This window comes from Myotis brandtii, unplaced genomic scaffold, assembly GCF_000412655.1.
Source record: "Myotis brandtii unplaced genomic scaffold, ASM41265v1 scaffold15, whole genome shotgun sequence".
NCBI classification, from domain to species: domain Eukaryota; kingdom Metazoa; phylum Chordata; class Mammalia; order Chiroptera; family Vespertilionidae; genus Myotis; species Myotis brandtii.
Window position 1 is genome coordinate 1,580,536 of NW_005355410.1, and position 19,918 is coordinate 1,600,453.

A 19,918-nucleotide genomic window follows, 5' to 3' on the forward strand; every position below is an offset into this window, starting at 1 on the left:
AGCGGCAGCGCGGCCATGAACCTGGAGCGGCTGCGGAAGCGCGTCCGGCAGTACCTGGACCAGCAACGGTATCAAAGTGCTCTATTTTGGGCCGATAAAGTAGCTTCACTCTCTCATGAGGAACCCCAGGACATTTATTGGTTGGCTCAGTGTCTTTACCTGACAGCACAATATCATAGAGCAGCGCATGCACTTCGGTCACGAAAACTAGATAAATTGTATGAATCTTGCCGCTACCTTGCAGCTAGATGTCATTAGCTGCAAAAGAGCATCAGCAGGCTCTCGATATTCTTGATATGGAGGAGCCTATCAACAAACGATTATTCGTGAAGTATTTAAAGGATGACAGTGGCTTGAAAGACACCCCCAATGACTGGGAAATGTCACAGTCCTCAATAAAGAGTTCTATTTGTCTTTTACGAGGGAAAATCTATGACGCTCTAGATAACCGAACCCTAGCTACCTATAGCTATAAAGAAGCTTTGAAGCTCGATGTTGTCTGTTGTGAAGCATTTGATCTTTTGACATCACACCACATGTTGACAGCCCAAGAAGAAAAAGAACTTCTTGAATCACTACCTCTTAATAAGCTCTGTACTGAAGAACAGGAATTGCTACGTTTTCTACTTGAGAACAAATTAAAAAAGTATAATGAACCGAGTGAAACTATCATCCCCGAGTCTGTAGATGGTTTGCAAGAGAATCTGGATGTGGTAGTATATTTAGCTGAAAGACATTACTATAACTGTGATTTTAAAATGTGCTACAAGCTTCTGTAGTAATGGAAAAAGATCCTTTCCATGCCAATTGTTTACCTGTACATATAGGGACACTTGTGGAGCTGAATAAAGCAAATGAACTTTTCTATCTTTCTCATAAATTGGTGGATTTATATCCTAGCAACCCTGTTTCTTGGTTTGCAATGGGATGCTATTATTTCATGGTTGATCATAAGAATGAACATGCCAGAAGATATCTCAGTAAAGCTACGACACTTGAGAAGACCTATGGGCCTGCGTGGATAGCATATGGACATTCATTTGCAGTTGAGAGTGAACATGATCAAGCAATGGCTGCTTACTTCACAGCAGCACAGCTGATGAAAGGGTGTCATTTGCCAATGCTCTATATTGGATTAGAATATGGATTAACCAGTAACTCAAAATTGGCTGAAAGATTCTTTGGCCAGGCTCTAAGCATTGCACCAGAAGATCCTTTTGTTATGCATGAAGTTGGCGTGGTTGCATTTCAAAATGGAGAATGGAAAACAGCAGAAAAATGGTTTCTTGATGCTTTGGAAAAAATTAAAGCAATTGGGAATGAGGTAACTGTTGACAAATGGGAACCTTTGTTGAACAACTTGGGGCATGTCTGCAGAAAACTTAAAAAGTATGCTGAGGCACTGGATTATCACTGTCAGGCATTGGTGTTAATTCCGCAAAATGCATCCACCTATTCTGCCATAGGGTATATCCATAGTCTGATGGGCAACTTTGAAAATGCTGTGGACTATTTCCATACAGTATGTTTTTTGTTTGTACCTAATTTTAAATCTGGTTAACATTTACCACTTTAAAAAAAAGATCTTTTCTAGGCAATGTTTTGTTACTTTGCCGTTTTAAAATTCTTTAGGTGACCTTATATTTTATTGTTTGCAGAGAAAAGTATGTTGTGCAATATTCAATAAATTAGAAACAAATGTGAGACTTGTCTTGTGTGTGCAGTGCGATATAGTAGTGTCCAGTGATGTCTGCCAGCCCAGTCTGAGCTGGGCGTTATTCTAGGCAGGGAGTTTGTGTTGCACAGTGAGAACCCTTTGGGAATTCTAGTGGGTTTTTTTTTAGTCCATTTATGAGTTATAATTAATTTCCTTAGATCACTTAAACATATGAACAAAACAATATGCATTTATTACAAGGAAAGAATCTCTCCTTAATCCATATGCTGTGCTTCATCAAATCTAAGGTGCTTTCTGATCCTACAAAATAGTTATACATAGTGGAATAAAGAAGGTAAAGCATCTAAAAAAAAAAAAAAGAATACAATCAAACCATATCTTTCAGCCCTATTATTTACTGATCTATGTCAATGGGATATAAAATAGTAACTAGATAGAACCATTTTTAATTTAATACACCATCTCTAATTATTTTACCTAGTAAATTTTATATGCCTCTTAATGATTGCTTTGTGACTGACAAACATGCTTTAGTCTAGTTTATATATTTACTGAGAAGTTGTCATATTCCAATATAACATGAATAATTAAGTTTAATCACACAGATAACAGATATAAAAGCTACCCTCAGTCCCCATGCATGAGTGGATAGGTGACATTCAAATGTATTTTATCTGTACATGACAGTGATGTCCATTTTCTTGTGCTTTAAGCAATCAAGTAGAACTAGTTTATCTTTGTTTTTTAGTTCATTTTATTTCTTTACTCCAGGTTAGGAAATGGTGATCTTAAGTGCTGACAGTATAGTTTGAGAAGGTACCTTAGTTTGTAATCCATCAAGCCCAATTAGTCATGTGTTAGTTTAGAAGTCAGTAAAATTCCCATCTCCAGGCTTCTTGGCATTTGTAGCAAATGAGAATGAGATGTTGGGTGGCAGTGCCAATAGCCTTTGAAAACATGTATGTATTATAATGAAATAGCTCTGCACACCACTCTTACTTTTCTTTTCCTTAACCAAGTTTCTTCCTCGCCACCCCCCTCCATTGGAAGAGATGAATGGAAATAGAGACATAGTATCAGATCCACTGAGGAGATGTACAGTTCTAATCTAAGGAACTAGTTCAAATCACTTTTAATGAAAATATTATAGATCCTTCAGAAATTAGCTCATGTACACATTAGTATTAAAAATAGTTAACTGTATTTAGTTATAAATCAATTGTGCCACTGATAAAAAACAACAACAAAAAACTATGGAAGCAGTGTTGCCCACCTAATGTAACCTTTTTATAGTACTAATGTGTCTAAGAAAATTAAGGAGGTAATGATTCATTTTATATGCAGCATGTAATATTGAAGGCTTTGGTATGTTTAATGCTTGGAATTTATAATTGAGTGCTTTATTTTATCTTTTAAAAATCCCATCTCTTAATCAAAACTCCAACTCCCAACAACCCAAAATTACTTCCAGCAAATCCAGGAACCTTAAAAATATTTGGCTTTTCATAAATCAGCCATATTGATTTTAATCCTTTATAGAAACGTGTATATTTCTTTTATCTTTTAGAAGTATGTTAATCTAATAAAGGCTCTACTATTTTGTATAAAAATTATTTGAAAAGATTCTCTAGTTTTTTATAGAGATTATTATAGTTTCTGAAAAGTAATGGGATTTTTTGTTTAAAGATTCTGACAATGGAGATATTAATTATGATTACGTTCATGAGTTGTCATTGGAAATGAAGCGTCAGAAGATACAGAGGGAATTAATGAAGCTAGAGCAAGAAAACATGGAGAAGAGAGAAGAAATTATTATTAAAAAGGAGGTATGCTATTTATTGAAATATATGTTAGTCGATTAACATCAACATGAATATTGATCAGAGAACTCATTAGCTCTTGGCACATCTTAAATTGTATTGGGCTATTGATACACATATTGGTCAACTTGCTCTATATCAGTCACTTCATATGTGTTAATCATTTAATCTTCACATCACTCTATTAGATAAATAGATAATAAACAGGTGAACAAAACTGAAGTTCTGTTGCCCAGAGTCACCAGCTAATATAAAATGGGATTTGAATATATATATGTCTGTTGTTTAGGCCCATGCTATCCTATATAATAAAGAGCTAATATACAAATGGTCCTCGCGCCAGGGCCAGGGGACCTGAGGTAGTACCAGGGGACCTGAGGCTGCGCCCCCTGCCCTGTGGGGCTTGACGGGGGTGGGGCCAGCCGGGTCTGGGACTCGCGTGATTTCGAGGCCCACGCGGGTGGGCAGGGACTTGACTCTGTGTCCTGGGGTCAGAGGGAGATTTTCATATACATTTTACTAATTTTCTTTTATCTCTGACACTTCTATTATAGAGAAAGGGCAAATAGCAATATTAAAATATTTCCTCTAATTCATTGGTTCTCAACCTTCCTAATGCCGCGACCCTTTAATACAGTTCCTCATGTTGTGGTGACCCCCAACCATAAAATTATTTTCATTGCTACTTCATAACTGTAATTTTGCTACTGTTATGAATTGTAATGTAAATATCTGATATGCAGGATGTATTATCATTGTTACAAATTGAACATAAAGCATAGTGATTAATCACAAAAACAATATGTAATTATATATGTGTTTTCCGATGGTCTTAGGCGACCCCTGTGAAAGGGTCGTTCAACCCCCAAAGGGGTCGCGACCCACAGGTTGAGAACCGCTGCCCTAATTATTCTTTTTTTTAATGTGCACAAATTTCATGCACCAGGCCACTAGTTTCTAGAATAATTGCTTCATTACTAAAGAGTAGAGAGAGATAATTTATTTGAATATAATTTGTGATTTTTTTTAGGAGATTTTGAAATTTCATAACTTCATTTTGTTTTATTGGTATTAATGTTATTTAGGGGAGTTAATTAGCATTTTGTGTTAATATCACATGATCTCACTCATTTGTGGATTATAATGAACAACATAAACCGATGAACAAAAACAGATCTAGAGACAGAGAAACATTGATCAGATGCTCAAACCTCAGAGGGAAGGTAGGGGAGGGTGGGGGTAAGAGGGAGAGATCAACCAAAGGACTTGTATGCATGCATATAAGCATAAGTAATGGACGCAGACAACAGGGGTTGAGGGTGAGGGCAGGACTGGGGGTGTGTGGGGACAATGGGGGGATAAGGACACATTTGTACTACCTTAATAAAGAAAAAAAATGATCTAAAAAAATAAAAATAAAAGCACAGTTTCATGAGTCTGACTACTATCAATACATGGCTATTATAATAACACTTAATATTTCATCTAAATTCTGGCATGGTTTAAAAATCCATGCTTTACTGCCTGATTATTATTACCATGACTGGAGGAGTTTCTGAATTGACTTACTGAATTTTTTGAAAGGTTTCACCAGAAGTGGTTAGATCAAAGTTATCTCCATCACCTTCTCTAAGAAAGTCTAGCAAATCTCCAAAGCGAAAATCAAGCCCTAAGTCGTCATCTTCAACTAGCAAGAAGGACAGGAAGACAACTGCAGTTTCCTCTCCCTTGTTGGACCAACAAAGGTTAGTAGGGTGATAAATAGTGCTGGAAAGAAATAGCTTTTTCTGAAATTATACTCTAAGGAATTAGTAGATTACAGAAGGGTACTTTTACAAAAGTTCAGTATTTAATGTAAGCTTTTTTGTTTTAAACAAGTGTAAAATGTTTCAATTCAAAAAAGTTAATAGAGAACAATAAAACAAATGTCTGTCACATCTACATATGCTTCAGAACTTTTAATTTTTAAGAAATGAAACATAACAGACACATTTCCTGTTTTTCCTCTCTTGAATTTTGTTTTTATGATACTTGTGTATGTCTTTGTACTTTTATAGTAGGTATTATTTTGCAATATATAGTATTTTCATCAGTTTAATGTTAATACAGATACATAACTTTTTCACTTAACATTTTTTTTACATTTATATGTATTGACATATGTAGCTTTAGTTTTTTTTAGTATTTATACTATATATTAATCTACCTTGTTGAACATTTAAGTTGTTTCTAGTTTTTAGCTATTAGAAATGATACATAATGAACTTAATTTTTGTCTTCTTGGGTACATGATCAAGAGATTAAATTCTTTACAGTATATATGTAGCAGGAATTATTAGTTTTATTGTAGTAGCCAGTTGAAGAAATAAAAAGAGAAATGATTGAATATTATTACATTTCAGGACTGAGAATAAGGCATAAGACATGCTGTACTATTTAAATTTTAATTAAAGTACATACACTGATTTTGTTTAAGGAAAACACTAAATAAAAATCTCTTCCCAACTTTTGACCAGTTGGAAACCCTCTCTATCTGAACCCATAATGAAACTCATATTTTACTCCTTCCTTTTAGTTTCTAGAGGCTCTAACCCTATTTTAGATTCTAGTTACTTTTTGCCTAGATTATTATATCATCTTTCTAATTATATCAACTTTATCTAGTGTCTATTCTCCCCACACATATAAAGAATCACATACCCCAACCCATTTATTTTACAAATGTTGTAAGAGAAATCTTGAGAACAATTCCAATTAGTTTATTATACCATTGAAAAACTCAGTGGTTTCCATTCTCTTTAGTGAAATACAGGTTTTTTAAAATAACATTTTACTTTGATATTTCAGTATTGCCATATTTTTATCCAAACATCTATCTACAGTCTTCCATCTTTAATCCTTCGATGTCTAACCCAATTTTTATCTTTCTGCTAAGTTTTCCCATTTTTCCTTACTGAACATAATTTGTATTCCCTTTGTGTTTATTAAATTTTACTTATATCCCCCTCTTAATATTAATTATTGTTTGTATTATATTGTAGCTGTGGCATACGTGTTTTACAACTTCTATTAAATTTAAGCGCCTTGTAGATTGGGATTTTTTTTTAAATATATTTTTATTGATTTTGGAGAGAAAGAGGGGGAGAGGGAGAAACATCAGTGTGAAAGAGAAACACTGATTGGCTGCCTCCTGTATGCCCCCTACTGGAGACCGAGCCTGCAACTCAGACATGTGCCCTGACCTCCAGGTTCATGGTCAATGCTCAACCACTGAGCCACACTTGCCAGGCTAGATTGGGATCTTGATGGTTCATTGTTCTAGCTTCTCAAAGCACCTAGCTTGCATAGAGTTTTGCATTTTAATAAGGCACTTTGTAGAGTTGACTTGATCCTTTCCTTTGCTCCTGGGATTGAGTAAATATGGCAAGGGATATGGGAGAGGTTAAACATAGAGTGATGGGATTTACCCCTACTTGCTGTATATCCACTTGGCTAACCAATTATTAACTTTTTCTCAATTCCATTCATTCCCCCCCCCCCCAAAAAAAAAACAGCATACCAGAAATATTCTTTTTCTTTTCTTTTTTTTTCTATTTATAAAATCTTTGATGCGAGAAAATAGAATCTTTGAAATTTAATCTATTCATAGAAATCATAACTATTTAGATGAGCGGTTAGTTTTATCCTATTCTTTTTCATGTAGTCTTCTCTTACTGCTTTTTAGTAGCTCACTTATCTTGTGATGAGTATTTAGTATGAATAATTACTTATTGATTTAACTATGATATTTCCTGTATTCTACAATGGTATTGACTCTAAGATGCACCATTAATTTAATAATAGAAGCAGAAGGATCTGGAAAGCAGTACATTATAGGTTCAAAGAAAACATTGCATTGCACATATCATTTCTTTAGCTATGCAGTTTACCTTACCTAGAGTGTGTCAGCTCAACTTTCAGTTTCATTTCTTGATGATACTATAAACTGTTTGAAGACTTACTAAGCATCAAGTAAGGTTTAGAATTTCAGTTAAAATTCAGTGGAATGTTGCAACCAATGCCAATAAGTCAACTGAGGTGACAATATGGTAAACAAACTCCTGGGTCTTAGTTTTACATGGTTATCAAATTGGGGAGGCAGAGATAATTACAAATTAAAACTGACCATTCTCCCCGAGAGCTGGCAGTTTTCTTTCTTTTTTTTTTTTTAATTTTTATTGATTTTTTTACAGAGAGGAAGGGAGAGGGATAGAGAGTTAGAAACATCGATAAGAGAGAAACATCGATCAGCTGCCTCCTGCACACCCTCCTACTGGGGATGTGCCCGCAATCAAGGTACATGCCCTTGACTAGAATCGAACCGGGGACCTTTCAGTCTGCAGGCCGACGCTCTATCCACTGAGCCAAACCAGTCAGGGCTGGCAGTTTTCTTTTACTTACTTTTTTTTTTTTTAATATGTTTTATTGATTTTTTACAGAGAGGAAGGGAGAGGGATAGAGAGTTGGAAACATTGGTGAGAGAAACATCGATCAGCTGCCTCCTGCACACCCCCTACTAGGGATGTGCCTGCAACCAAGGTACATGCCCTTGACGGGAATCGAACCCGGGACCCTTCAGTCCAAAGGCCGACACTCTATCCACTGAGCCAAACCGGTTAGGGCTTCTTTACTTTCATTGTGAGATATAGCCTGATAGTAAACTTTATGTTGATATGTGAGATATAGAGTGGCTTAGAATCAGCAAATGCATTATCTATTTTTGCCATCTATATCAAGCATGTCAAACTCACAGCCCGTGGGCCACATGTGGCTCACAATGAATATTTTTGCGGCCCAGCCATAATAATGGTATGTAAGAAATGTTTTAATAAAAATTTAATAACTTAATTTTTACAATATCCTGTTATACATAATTATTAATAACGAACTATAACGTTCGCTAATGACTATTTTTTTTAAATATATTTTATTGATTTTTTACAGAGAGGAAGGGAGAGAGATAGTTAGAAACATCGATGAGAGAGAAACATTGATCAGCTGCCTCCTGCACACCTCCTACTGGGAATGTGCCCACAACCAAGGTACATGCCCTTGACCGGAATCAAACCTGGGACCTTTTAGTCCACAGGCTGATGCTCTATCCACTGAGCCAAACCGGTTAGGGCTAATGACTGATTACTATAATCATGTTGGATTTCCCTTACACGCAGGCCTACCATTTCTCTCCACTAATATAGCAGCAAATATTTTAGCAGCCGATTGCCACGTCATTAATCTTGGACTGACATTTGGTGTGCGCAACAGAAAATATTTCACTTTCAGAGAACAAAAAAAAATAGGTTTATTTCCGTTACGCTTATTAATTTGTGCAGTTAGTTATTCAGTGTCTGGTAAGTTAATGTTCAAGAAAATTATTAATTTTTATTAAAATGTTCTATTATTTTATGTTAATGATTACTCATTTATTTCAGCCCTTTGTATTCACCATATCTCTATTGAAAAAACCTATTCTTTCTGTGAAAATTGAAGCTTTGGGTTTTTTGTGGCCCACATAAACTTAAACCTTGTTTATTTGGCCTGTGCTAGCCTTTGAGTTTGACATGCTTGATCTACATTTTTTCTTAGTTTTTATTAAGTAAATTTTTTTTATAGCTCTTTGTACAAAGATATATGAAGTATGTCAAATACTCTTTAAAAGAAGTAGTTTTGGAAAGAGAGAGAGAGAAAAAGGATCTAAAAATGATAGAAGTATTTAATTGAGCTGTATGCCACAAATAGGAAGTGGGCTCTGTGCCACTAAAGAATAATCAATTGACTTTAAAAATGTTGAAAGATCTTCTTTACTTCAAAACATTCAAAACCAATTTAGCCCATTCAATTGGAAGGCACTTGAAAACCCTATACCTATAACATAAGCATATTTTCCAACCACATACACTTTTTATAGTAATGTGAAGAAATTCTGTACTTTAGTGAGTATATTGGCATAATCCTGGTTGCTTTAATAGGTGTGTGTTTGTTTGTTTGTTTGTTTGTGTGTGTGTTTTGTTACTAATCCTCACCCGAGGATATTTTGATTTTTTTGTCCTTTTTTTTTAGAGAGAGAGTGGAAGGAAGGGAAGAGGAAGGGTAGGGAGAGAGAAACATCTATGTGAGACACATAGGTTGGTTGCCTCCTGTACACACCCCAATTGGGGCTTGGGATCGGACCTGCAACACAGTTATGTGCCCTTGACCAGGAATCAAACCTGAGACCCTTCGGTGCACAAGCCAATGTTTTAACCACCGACAAACACCAGCCAGGGCCTAGTTGTTATAATAATTTAATCTCAAAATGTGAGTTTAACACACAGAAGTTTATTTCTCACTCAAGTGAAGTAAAAGTGGGTATTTCTGATTAACAGGTGGCTCTCCTATGCATGGAGATTCAGTAACCTAGGCTCTTTCTGATTGTGACTCCACTTTGTTAGGTTTTTGAGGACACCAAAAAATGGAATGTGTAAAGAAAAAATTAATTGGATTATTACATTTATTTAACTATATAGTTTCCTACTGACTGGAGCATGAGATTCTTTCATTAGTTAGGCCAGGAAATAGTATACATCACTTCCGCTTACATTCTTTTGGCCAGAAGTTGGTCATATGGCCATACCTGATTTCAAAAAAGTCTGTACAGTGTGATTAAACATTGTGCCCAGGACGGAAGTTTAGTAATGTTAAAATACAGTTTGTGATAAGAATTCCTGTATTTTATCTTCAAAATACTTTTTTTTTTTAATGTATTTTATTGATTTTTTACAGAGAGGAAGGGAGAGGAATAGAGAGCTAGAAATATCAATGAGAGAGCAACATCGATCAGCCGCCTCCTGCACACTCCCCACTGGGGATGTGCCTGCAACCAAGGTACATGCCCTTGACCGGAATCGAACCCAGGACCCTTGAGTCCGCAGGCCGATGCTCTATCCACTGAGTCAAACTGGTTCGGGCTACTTTTTGTTTTTTAAAAGGGGAAATATTTAGAAATGCAGACATTTATCACTGATCTGTTAAATACATAAAATATTTTAGTCATCTGGTTCTTGGCAGAAGACAAAGTTGAAAAAGAGATTTGGTTATTTCTGACTTGCTGGGTGGTTAGCCCTATCTCTGATAATAAGAATTAGGGATAAAGGAGTAAGAGAACTAAAGTTTCTGAATGGTCACCATAAGTCAATTGCTTTTATAGTGTTATCTTTTTAAAATTTTATCAACATTTTGAGGAAGTTACTGTACATTATCTTTTTATAGCTAAGGAATCTTTGGATTAGAGAACTCAAGGTCACAGGAAGTAAGTTCTAGGATTCAGGCTCAGGTCGTCATTTATAAAAATCATTAGATAGTGAAATGAGTAGCTAGTGAAAACTTGCCAGATGTATGAAAAGAAAAGGCTAATTAAAAACTCAGTACCAGACTGAACACTCGTTACAGTAAATGGGAACAAATTTAAATAATTATTTATAATTTTAGTACAGTTTGAGAGGATATTGCATTGACATGTAAGAGCATTTGATGAAAATATGAACAATCTGTGAACAAATATATTTTGGAAGAAAAACAATTTTTAAACTGAAAATAGCGCAATCATGAGATTGCCAAGTCTAGAATTAGGAGAATGAGTGTGGCTTAAAAGAAAAATTACCAAATTTGAGGACATATTTAGATTATAGGAAAGCAGAGGAGAGATGGAAATAACAGAAAAATAAGAAATGGAAGAGAGTTCCAGGAGATTATAATAAAAAACCAGAGATACTTGAGTCATATAGCAAACTGATGAAATAAAGTAGAAGAAATTGATTTGAAGACAAGGTTTCAGATTAAAATAGCTCACTGAGTACTGGAAAAAGCTTTTTAAAAAAGAAAAAAGAAAATTTATCTTGAGAATTTAAAAAAATATTTTTTGTTTTTAGAGAGAGACATCGATGTGAGAAACATAGATTGGTTGCCTCCCACGTACTCCCCAACCAGGGATTGAACCCGCAACATGGGTATGTGCCCTGACCTGGAATCATACCCACCACCTTTAGGCATATGGGATGTTGCTCCAACCAGCTTAGCCACACCAGCCATGGCATTTTGGGGAAATTTTTAATGTCTAAGGAATAATATATGCATCCCAGCAGAAAAACCAAGTAAACTTCATAGAAAAAAAAAAAAAAAAGCACTCTCTTTGGACTTTTTATCTACATTACTAAACACTAGAAGATATTGTGAAAGTATTTATAGAGTTCTGAGGGAAAAGAATAGTGACACCAAAATGCTGCATTCAGTCAAATTGTTGTTCAAGTATAACATAAAGACAGATAATTTGGGGTATATAAAGGCTCATAGTTATACCACTTGGATAAAATTACTTAAAGTGACAAATGAAAGATGATAAACTATACCCCCAAATTAATTCTAGGTAGATTAAATATGAAAGACAAAATTCCAGAATTTTAGAGGACTATCTTTATAATTTAAATGTTGTAAAAAGATTTTTTAAAATAAGACTCAAAGATTTAAATGTTTACTAACAGTGCTTAAGATTTCATTTGTAGTTTATGTAATTGTGTGTTCTTTGTAATGATAAAAACATAGAAGCCATTTAAAAGCTATCAACATGTAATTTTTAAAAGTTATAAAATATATGTATACAAGGAGGTTCTGTACAATCTATAATAATAATTATCTAAATCGCCAAACCGGTTTGGCTCAGTGGATAGAGCGTCGGCCTGCGGACTGAAAGGTCCCAGGTTCGATTCCGGTCAAGGGCATGTACCTTGGTTGTGGGCACATTCCCAGTAGGAGGTGTGCAGGAGGCAGCTGGTCGATGTTTCTCTCTCATCGATGTTTCTAACTCTCTATCCCTCTCCCTTCCTCTCTGTAAAAAATCAATAAAATATATTTAAAAAAATAATAATAATTATCTAAATCTACATTTTGTTATAGAAAGATACCCATGTTATATTTAGTACAAAAAAAAACTTTTTGTACTAAATATAGAAAATTTAGTACAAAAAGTAGGGTTGTGTGTGTCAGGGGAGGGAGGTAAAGAGACATGGATTAGTGTGAACATATATCCAAGGTTTTAACAATGGTTATCCTTGGGTGATAGAACTATAGGTGATTTTTACTTTCTTCATCTACTTTTCTATATAAGCTTAAAAAAACAACCTCCAGTTCATGCAACTGTTTTATTTTACATTTTATCTTTTCCTGAATCTCTTCCTACTCTACCTCTGTCTTAGACACCTACCCTGTAAATTATTTAATAAGTATTATTAATGATATAAATAACAAGTAAATTATTTCTTTGCTCATTTCTGGGTTTTTTTCTAGATATTGATTACCAGTATAAAAAATATTCAAAGGCAATTTATTGAAAGGAATGCCACCATTTTTAAAATGTGCTTTGTTAAAATGAAAAAAAAATCCGTTAGACCTTCCAAAAGTATTTGGATCTCTAATGATAACTTTGTGTTATCTTCAGGAACTCAAAAACCAACCAAAGTAAAAAGAAAGGACCTCGCACTCCTAGTCCACCCCCTCCTTTACAGGAAGATATTGCTCTGGGAAAAAAATATAAAGAAAAGTATAAAGTAAAAGATAGGATAGAAGAAAAACCAAGAGATGGAAAGGACAGAGGACGGGATTTTGAAAGACAAAGAGAAAAAAGAGACAAGCCCAGGTAAGGAGGATTCTGAATTGTTGACAGTCTTACTTTTTGTAGAATCTAAAATACTTATTCAGGAGCTCTTAGGCATTACTGTAATGGATTTTTTAGTGGTATTAAACTGTTTATGTATACTTAATAATTTCCATATTGAGTTATGGATAATTCAGTAAATATTAACTTAAAATGTTTTTATTGTGATTAAAAAAAACAATTTCCTATCTTCATTTTTAAGTGTACAGTTCAGTAGTGTTAACTATATTCACATTGTCATGAAACACATCTCCAGAACTTTTTCATCTTGCAAATCTGAAACTCTAGACCAGTGGTTCTCAACCTTCTGGCCCTTTAAATACAGTTCCTCATGTTGTGACCCAACCATAATTATTTTCATTGCTACTTCATAACTGTAATGTTGCTACTGTTATGAATCGTAATGTAAATATCTGATATGCAGGATGGTCTTAGGCGACCACTGTGAAAGGGTCGTTCGACCCCCAAGGGGTCGCGACCCACAGGTTGAGAACCGCTACTCTAGACGCATTAAAAAACTCCCTTTCCCTCTCCCCTTGCTCCCAACTTCTCAGCCCCTAGTAACCACTATTCTGCTTCCTATTTCTATTAATCTAACCGCGTTAGATACTTCATATAAATGGAATAATTTTGTCTTTTTGTGACTGGCTTAGCATAATGTCTTAGGAGTTCATCCATGTTGAAGTGTGTGACAGGATTGCCTTCCTTTTTTAAGCTGAGTGATATTTCATTGTCGTATATACCAAATTTGTTTATCCATTCATCTCTCGATGGACATATGGATCGCTTCTGTCTCCCGGCTATTGTGAATAGTGCTATTATGAATATGGGTTTAGTATGTTGATCTTCTGGTTCACAAGATTTATGAAATGTTTACAGATTGAATAGGGATGTTTTATCCTTATTAATATTTTAAATTCATTTTCAAATTCTTTCATGAAACTAATATTTCCTCAAGAAAATATATAACTCTAGAGACCTCTTAGTCTCTTTTCTTTTTGAGTTACAGTGTAATAGAAAATGCACAACCCTTCAATTTGCACAAACAGGAACTAGTATCTTGGCTCTGCCAGTTACTTGATGTGAGACCCTGAGTAAGGTATTTGTTTTCTCAGAGCCTCTATTTATTCCACTGTAAAATATGCATGATACTGCCTCATAGGGTTGAGGTGAGAATTAAATGAGATAAAGCTTAAAAATATGAGCAGTGCTCAATAAATATACTCTTTATCTTTGTACTTCAGTAATAATTTACCACATAGTAATATTTAAATATGCCTTTCCATTTGCAGGTTTTCACTTAAACTAATACTTAATCGAATGTTGCCATAAAATTATTTAGTTTTTCTAATTTTTGTTCTTCTTTTTCTAAATGTTACTGATGCAATATTGTTAGATTTAGAATCAGCTTTTAGAACTAAGGATTCATGCCCAAACTTTGCTGCACATTGGAATCACCTGAGTGTCTTTAATATGTATTGATACCTAATTCCAGTCCCCAGGTATTCTGATTTATTTAGTATGGGTTGCTACATCAGTATCCAGATTTTTAAAAGCTCACTAGGATTCCAGTGTTCAGCAAAGGTTGGGAATCATAAATTGTGATTTATTGTCTCATTTAAAGAAGGTCAGAGGGAGGTGGGTCTGAGACTGATACACTATTCCTCAATGTCATGACACTGGATTCCTTGTGCATGCTCACTTTTTAAGCAAAAGCTTAGATATCTCATGGTTAAATATGACTGCTAACGCTGTAGCCTTTACATCCATATTCCAGGCAATAGGAAAAATTAAAGGAAGAAAGCCTTAACCTTCCTAGAAGTCTCACACATTATTTCCTCTTACATCCTATTGGCCAGAATTTAGTCACATAGTTACATCTAGCTATGAGGGCATCTTGGAAATGTAATCCTTTAGCTGGGCATATATCTCAACCAAGTAAAATTGGGGTTACTAAAAAGCAAGGAGAGAATATGTGTTGGGATAGGACATTGCAGTCTCTGCTACACCTGTGAGATGTCATTTCTCCTCATGTTATTAAGTAACAAGATCATTAGAGTAAAACCAGTATTATCTGGCCCTTTATCTGGAAAGCTCTGTGAAATGGTATTTGTAATATTAAGAATAAATGATCTACCTAGTAAGTAGTTACTATAACTTTGTAAGTTCGCCAAAACCCAGTAATTTCCTAAAAATATATTTTGGTGATATGCTTAGTCCTTTCTTTGTCTTCATAAGAGATCTTATCTAACTTATTTAGGTAGATCAAATTTTTTTTTCCTGTCCCCTGTGGTGACTTAGAAGAACCAGAATGATTCTCTCAGCTGTTGCTAGGATCTGGCATCATTGTGTTTTACTGGAGCAATAAGAAAGTGGTTAACTGGCACATCCACAATTCCTGAACATAATTTCCTAAAATATACATTGTATTTTATTCAATCCAATAGGTATGTTTTGAAAATGACATGTAAATCAGATATAAATTATGTTAAATGTTCTTGTTGACTTACAGTTTAAGAAGTTTTTATTCTTCTCTGATGGTTCTTGGTGTTCTTATTTTGTTATTGTGACCCAGAAATTTCCGAGAGGTGGTTCTTAACGTATGTCCCTACATAGTTCATCATTGAAATGATAACACATTTTGTATTAGGAGGAATTGAGGTTAATTGTTCATTTTCCAGTTTTTATTTCTGGCTGTCCAATAATTGCCCGTTAAAATTAATTTAGATGTTATTATATCTAGATGTGTTTTCAAATAAAAGTACAGCAGATTCTCAGCATCATTTTATTATAACATTGATGAGGTCCCATAGGAACTTAGTATTTGTTTATATCATTTAGCCTTGTGGTAGAATTCGTCTTATTATACATTGTTTTACCAGGAGCATCAAAGAATGCCTAGGACTCAGATTTTACTCGGTATATAGAAAAGGCTGAACTTGGTTTATTTCTTTTGTCTAAGGAAAGAAACAGCAGAGCTAGGAGAACTGAAGAACTGCATGGGTACCTGACTTACACTGGAATTCTAACATCATACATGACAAAGTTGAAAAATTGCATTTTCATTTCAGATAAATTAATTTTAATTTCCAGGTTGTTGTTTTTTTACTATATTTTTATTGATTTCAGAGAGGAAGGGATAGGGAGATAGATAGAAACGTCAATGTTGAGAGAGAATCATTGATTGGCTGCCTCCTGTATGCCCCACACTGAGGATCAAGCTCACAACCCAGGCATGTGCCATGACCAAACTCCAACCAAAGTAACAAAATAAGTCCATACGGCTTTTATTTTATATGTTTATAAGTTGACACCCAAATACCAAGCCATGCCAGCCAGGCAATTTCCAGGATTTTTTTTTTAAATATATTTTTATTGATTTCAGAGAGGAAGGGAGAGGGAGAAAGAGATAGAAACATCAATGATGAGAGAGTATCATTGATTGGCTGCCTCCTGCACGCCCCCTACTGGGGCTGGAGCCTGCAACCCGGACATGTGCCCTTGACCGTAATCGAACCCGGGACCCTTCAGTCCATAGGCTGACGCTCTATCCACTGAGCCAAACCAGCTAGGGCTCCAGGATTTTTTTAAGATCTGTTTAATTTATCTCCATCAATGTGAATAAAGAATTTATTAATTCTAAAACCAAACACTATATTCAGAATCTTTGTCATTTGCTTTCATATTGATGGGGTATGTAATTAAATTCCTTTTGAATAAAATTGCCCGTTAAAATTAATTTAGATGTTATTATATCTAGATGTGTTTTCAAATAAAAGTACAGCAGATTCTCAACATCATTTTGTTATAACATTGATGAGTTGCCATAGGAACTTAACTCTTGTTTATATCATTTAGCCCAGTGGTTCCCAAACTTATTTGGCCTACCGCCCCCTTTCCAGAAAAAAATATTACTCAGCGCCCCCTGGAAATTAATTTTTTTTAAATTTTAATAGCAATTAAACAGAAAGATATATGTATTAATGTTTCTACCTTTTTTGTAAAATATAGTAAAGAAAGGTGTAAATTAGAAACATTGAAGTTTGAAATTATGAAACTATTTATTGAACTCAGAATAGAAAGGTAATACAAAAAAAGTTAAAACAAATGCACCTGTGGCCATCACCGCCCCCCTGGATCGCTGCAGCGCCCACCAGGGGGTGGTAGCGCCCACTTTGGGAATCACTGATTTAGCCTGTGGTAAAATTCGTCTTGTTTACATTGTTTTACTTAAAGTTAAGGAACCTATCAGTGATGTTAAGTGAGGACTTACTGTATGCTAATTTATCTATTTGTCCAATAGTAATTGAATACCTAATATGTGGTATAGGTTCTGTTCTAAAAGCTGATGATGCAGCAGTGAAATGTCAGAAGCTTTGTTACTTGCTTATAATAACAGTAATAATGTGTGTGGAAGTAATAACAGTAATAATGTAATACTGTGTGTGTATAAAATAATATATTTTTTAATATGGATTTTTTCCCTTCCTTCCAAGTAAGACTTGCAAGGCCTATTTAATATGGGAGGATTGTTTCAGTGGTTTCCTATTGAGTTACTAGAAAAGTATGCATTCACGTGGGACAAATGATGCAAGAAAACCACATGACTCATTAAGTCCCTGTCTTCTGTGTCTCAGTTCTACACCCTTTTAGATCAGGGGCTGATAACCTGAGATCCATTGGTGGATTTTAGTATTCTGCAAATTTCTTGATATTCAGGTAAAATTTTGCCCCTGTGTTTTGGTGAGGGAGAGTACCCATAAGTTTCCAAGCAAAATTTATGATTTCCCCCTCCAAAAAATTTTTAAGAATTCTTAAACATTCCTTAGGCCTCTGTCACTGAGCTGCCATCCAGGATTTGAGTATTATCCTCAGAAATCTACATTGGCCACATTAATTTTGTTAAAAATTTATTCTGGCCCTGGCTGGTTTCTTCAGTGGTTAGAGCATGTGCCAGGGACCGAAGAGTTGCAAATTCAATTCTACTCAAGGACATGTACCTCCATTGGAGGCTCGATCCCCGGCCCCAGTCAGGCCCATGCCCCCGCTTCCCTCCCCTCCACTCTCTAAAAAAAAAAAAAAATCAATGGAAAAAATATCGAGTGGGGATTAAAAAATAATATTAATATATAAAAATAAAAAAAGAATATATTCTGTTCCCAGAAAGTTTGTTAACTAGAATAACACTGAAATCTGTCGTGTGGTTGCTTTTGAAATGAATAGTGTGGAGGCCACAGTTATTAAACGCATATTTATTAATGTCTTTCAGTTTGAACAGTAGAATTTACTCAGCTCCGAATTATTTATCTAGTATTGATCAAAACCTGAATGCCACTGGTTTATAAAATAAAAGTCGTATGGACTTATTTTGTTACTCTGCTTTTAGAAAATGTAGCAGTTTCCCATAATTTTTAAAAATAAACTTTTAGTAACCTACTCTGATAGAAAATAGTAAACTCTTGATTATCTAGAACTCACCTGAATCATTTTTTGTGGAGATTATTGTGTGTTTTCTTTCTTTGCTTGTTTTTAATTTAAATTATTTATTTATTACATATGGGGTTTTTTTCCCCATTGACCTCTCCCCATCCACTCCCACCCACCAGCACAAGCCCTGATCCCCCTGCTGTCTGTGTTCATGCGATATGATTATATGCATGCATACAAGTCCTTTGGTGGTTCTCTTACATCTCCTCCCCACCCCCAGCCTTCCCTATGAGGTTGCAGGGACTGTTCGATGCTTCTATGTCTCTGGATCTATTTTTGTTCATCAGTTTTTATTGTTGTTTATATTCCACAAAAGAGTGAGATCATGTGATATTTATCTTTCTCCGACTAGCTTATTTCACTTAGCATAATGCTCTCCAGGTCCACCTAGTTGCAAATTGTAAGAGTTCCTTATTTTTTACAGCAGCATAGTATTGCATTGTGTAGATGTACCACAGTTTTTTAACCCACTCATCTGCTGATGGGCACTTAGGCTGTTTCCAAATCTTACCTATTGTAAATTGTGCTGCTGTGAACATAGGGGTGCCTGTATCCTTTCTGATTGGTGTTTCTGATTTCTTGGGATATATTCCTAGAAGTGGGATTACTGGGTCAAATAGAAGTTCCATTTTTAAGTTTTTGAGGAAACTCCATACTGTTTTCCACAGTGGCTGCACCAGTTTGCATTCCAACACCAATACACGAGAGTTCCTTTTTCTCCACAGCCTTGCCAGCACTTGTCGATTATCGATTTGTTGATGCTAGCCATTCTGACAGGTATGAGACGGTACCTCATTGTGGTTTCGATTTGCATCTCTCAGATGATTAGTGACTTTGAGCATGTTTTCATAGGTCTCTTGGCCTTCTGTATGTCATCTTTCAAAAAGTGTCTATTTAGGTCCTTTGCTCATTTTTTGATTGGATTGTTTAGCTTCCTTTTGTTAAGTTGTATGAGTTCCCTATAAATTTTGGAGATTAAACCCTTGTCGGGTATAACGTTGGCAAATATGTACTCCCATTTAGTGGGCTTTCTTGTTGTTTTGTTGATGGTTTCTTTTGCTGTGTAGAAACTTTTTATTTTGATGTAGTCCCATTTGTTTATATTCTCCTTAGTTTCCATTGTCCTAGGAGCTGTATTGGTAAAGATATTGCTACAACATATGTCTGTTATTTTTCTGCCTATGGAATCTTCTAAGATTTTTATGGTTT

The 19,918-nt window shown here is 35.1% G+C and overlaps 1 protein-coding gene and 1 pseudogene across 11 annotated transcripts in view; both read left to right on the forward strand.

Moving 5' to 3' along the window:
• ZC3H13 (zinc finger CCCH-type containing 13) overlaps window positions 1-19,918 on the forward strand; it is a 135,337-nt gene that overhangs the window by 35,524 nt on the left and 79,895 nt on the right. For 10 of the 11 annotated variants that reach the window (XM_014535742.1, XM_014535744.1, XM_014535745.1 and 7 more), the window contains exons 6-8: window positions 3,365-3,504; window positions 5,083-5,243; window positions 13,007-13,204. The exons of the other annotated variant lie outside the window; for it this stretch is intronic. In XM_014535742.1, the coding sequence (XP_014391228.1) occupies window positions 3,365-3,504; window positions 5,083-5,243; window positions 13,007-13,204 (499 nt within the window). The remainder of the gene's footprint in view (window positions 1-3,364; window positions 3,505-5,082; window positions 5,244-13,006; window positions 13,205-19,918) is intronic. 11 annotated transcript variants of the gene reach the window in all.
• On the forward strand, window positions 7-1,561 carry LOC102254249 (annotated as a pseudogene).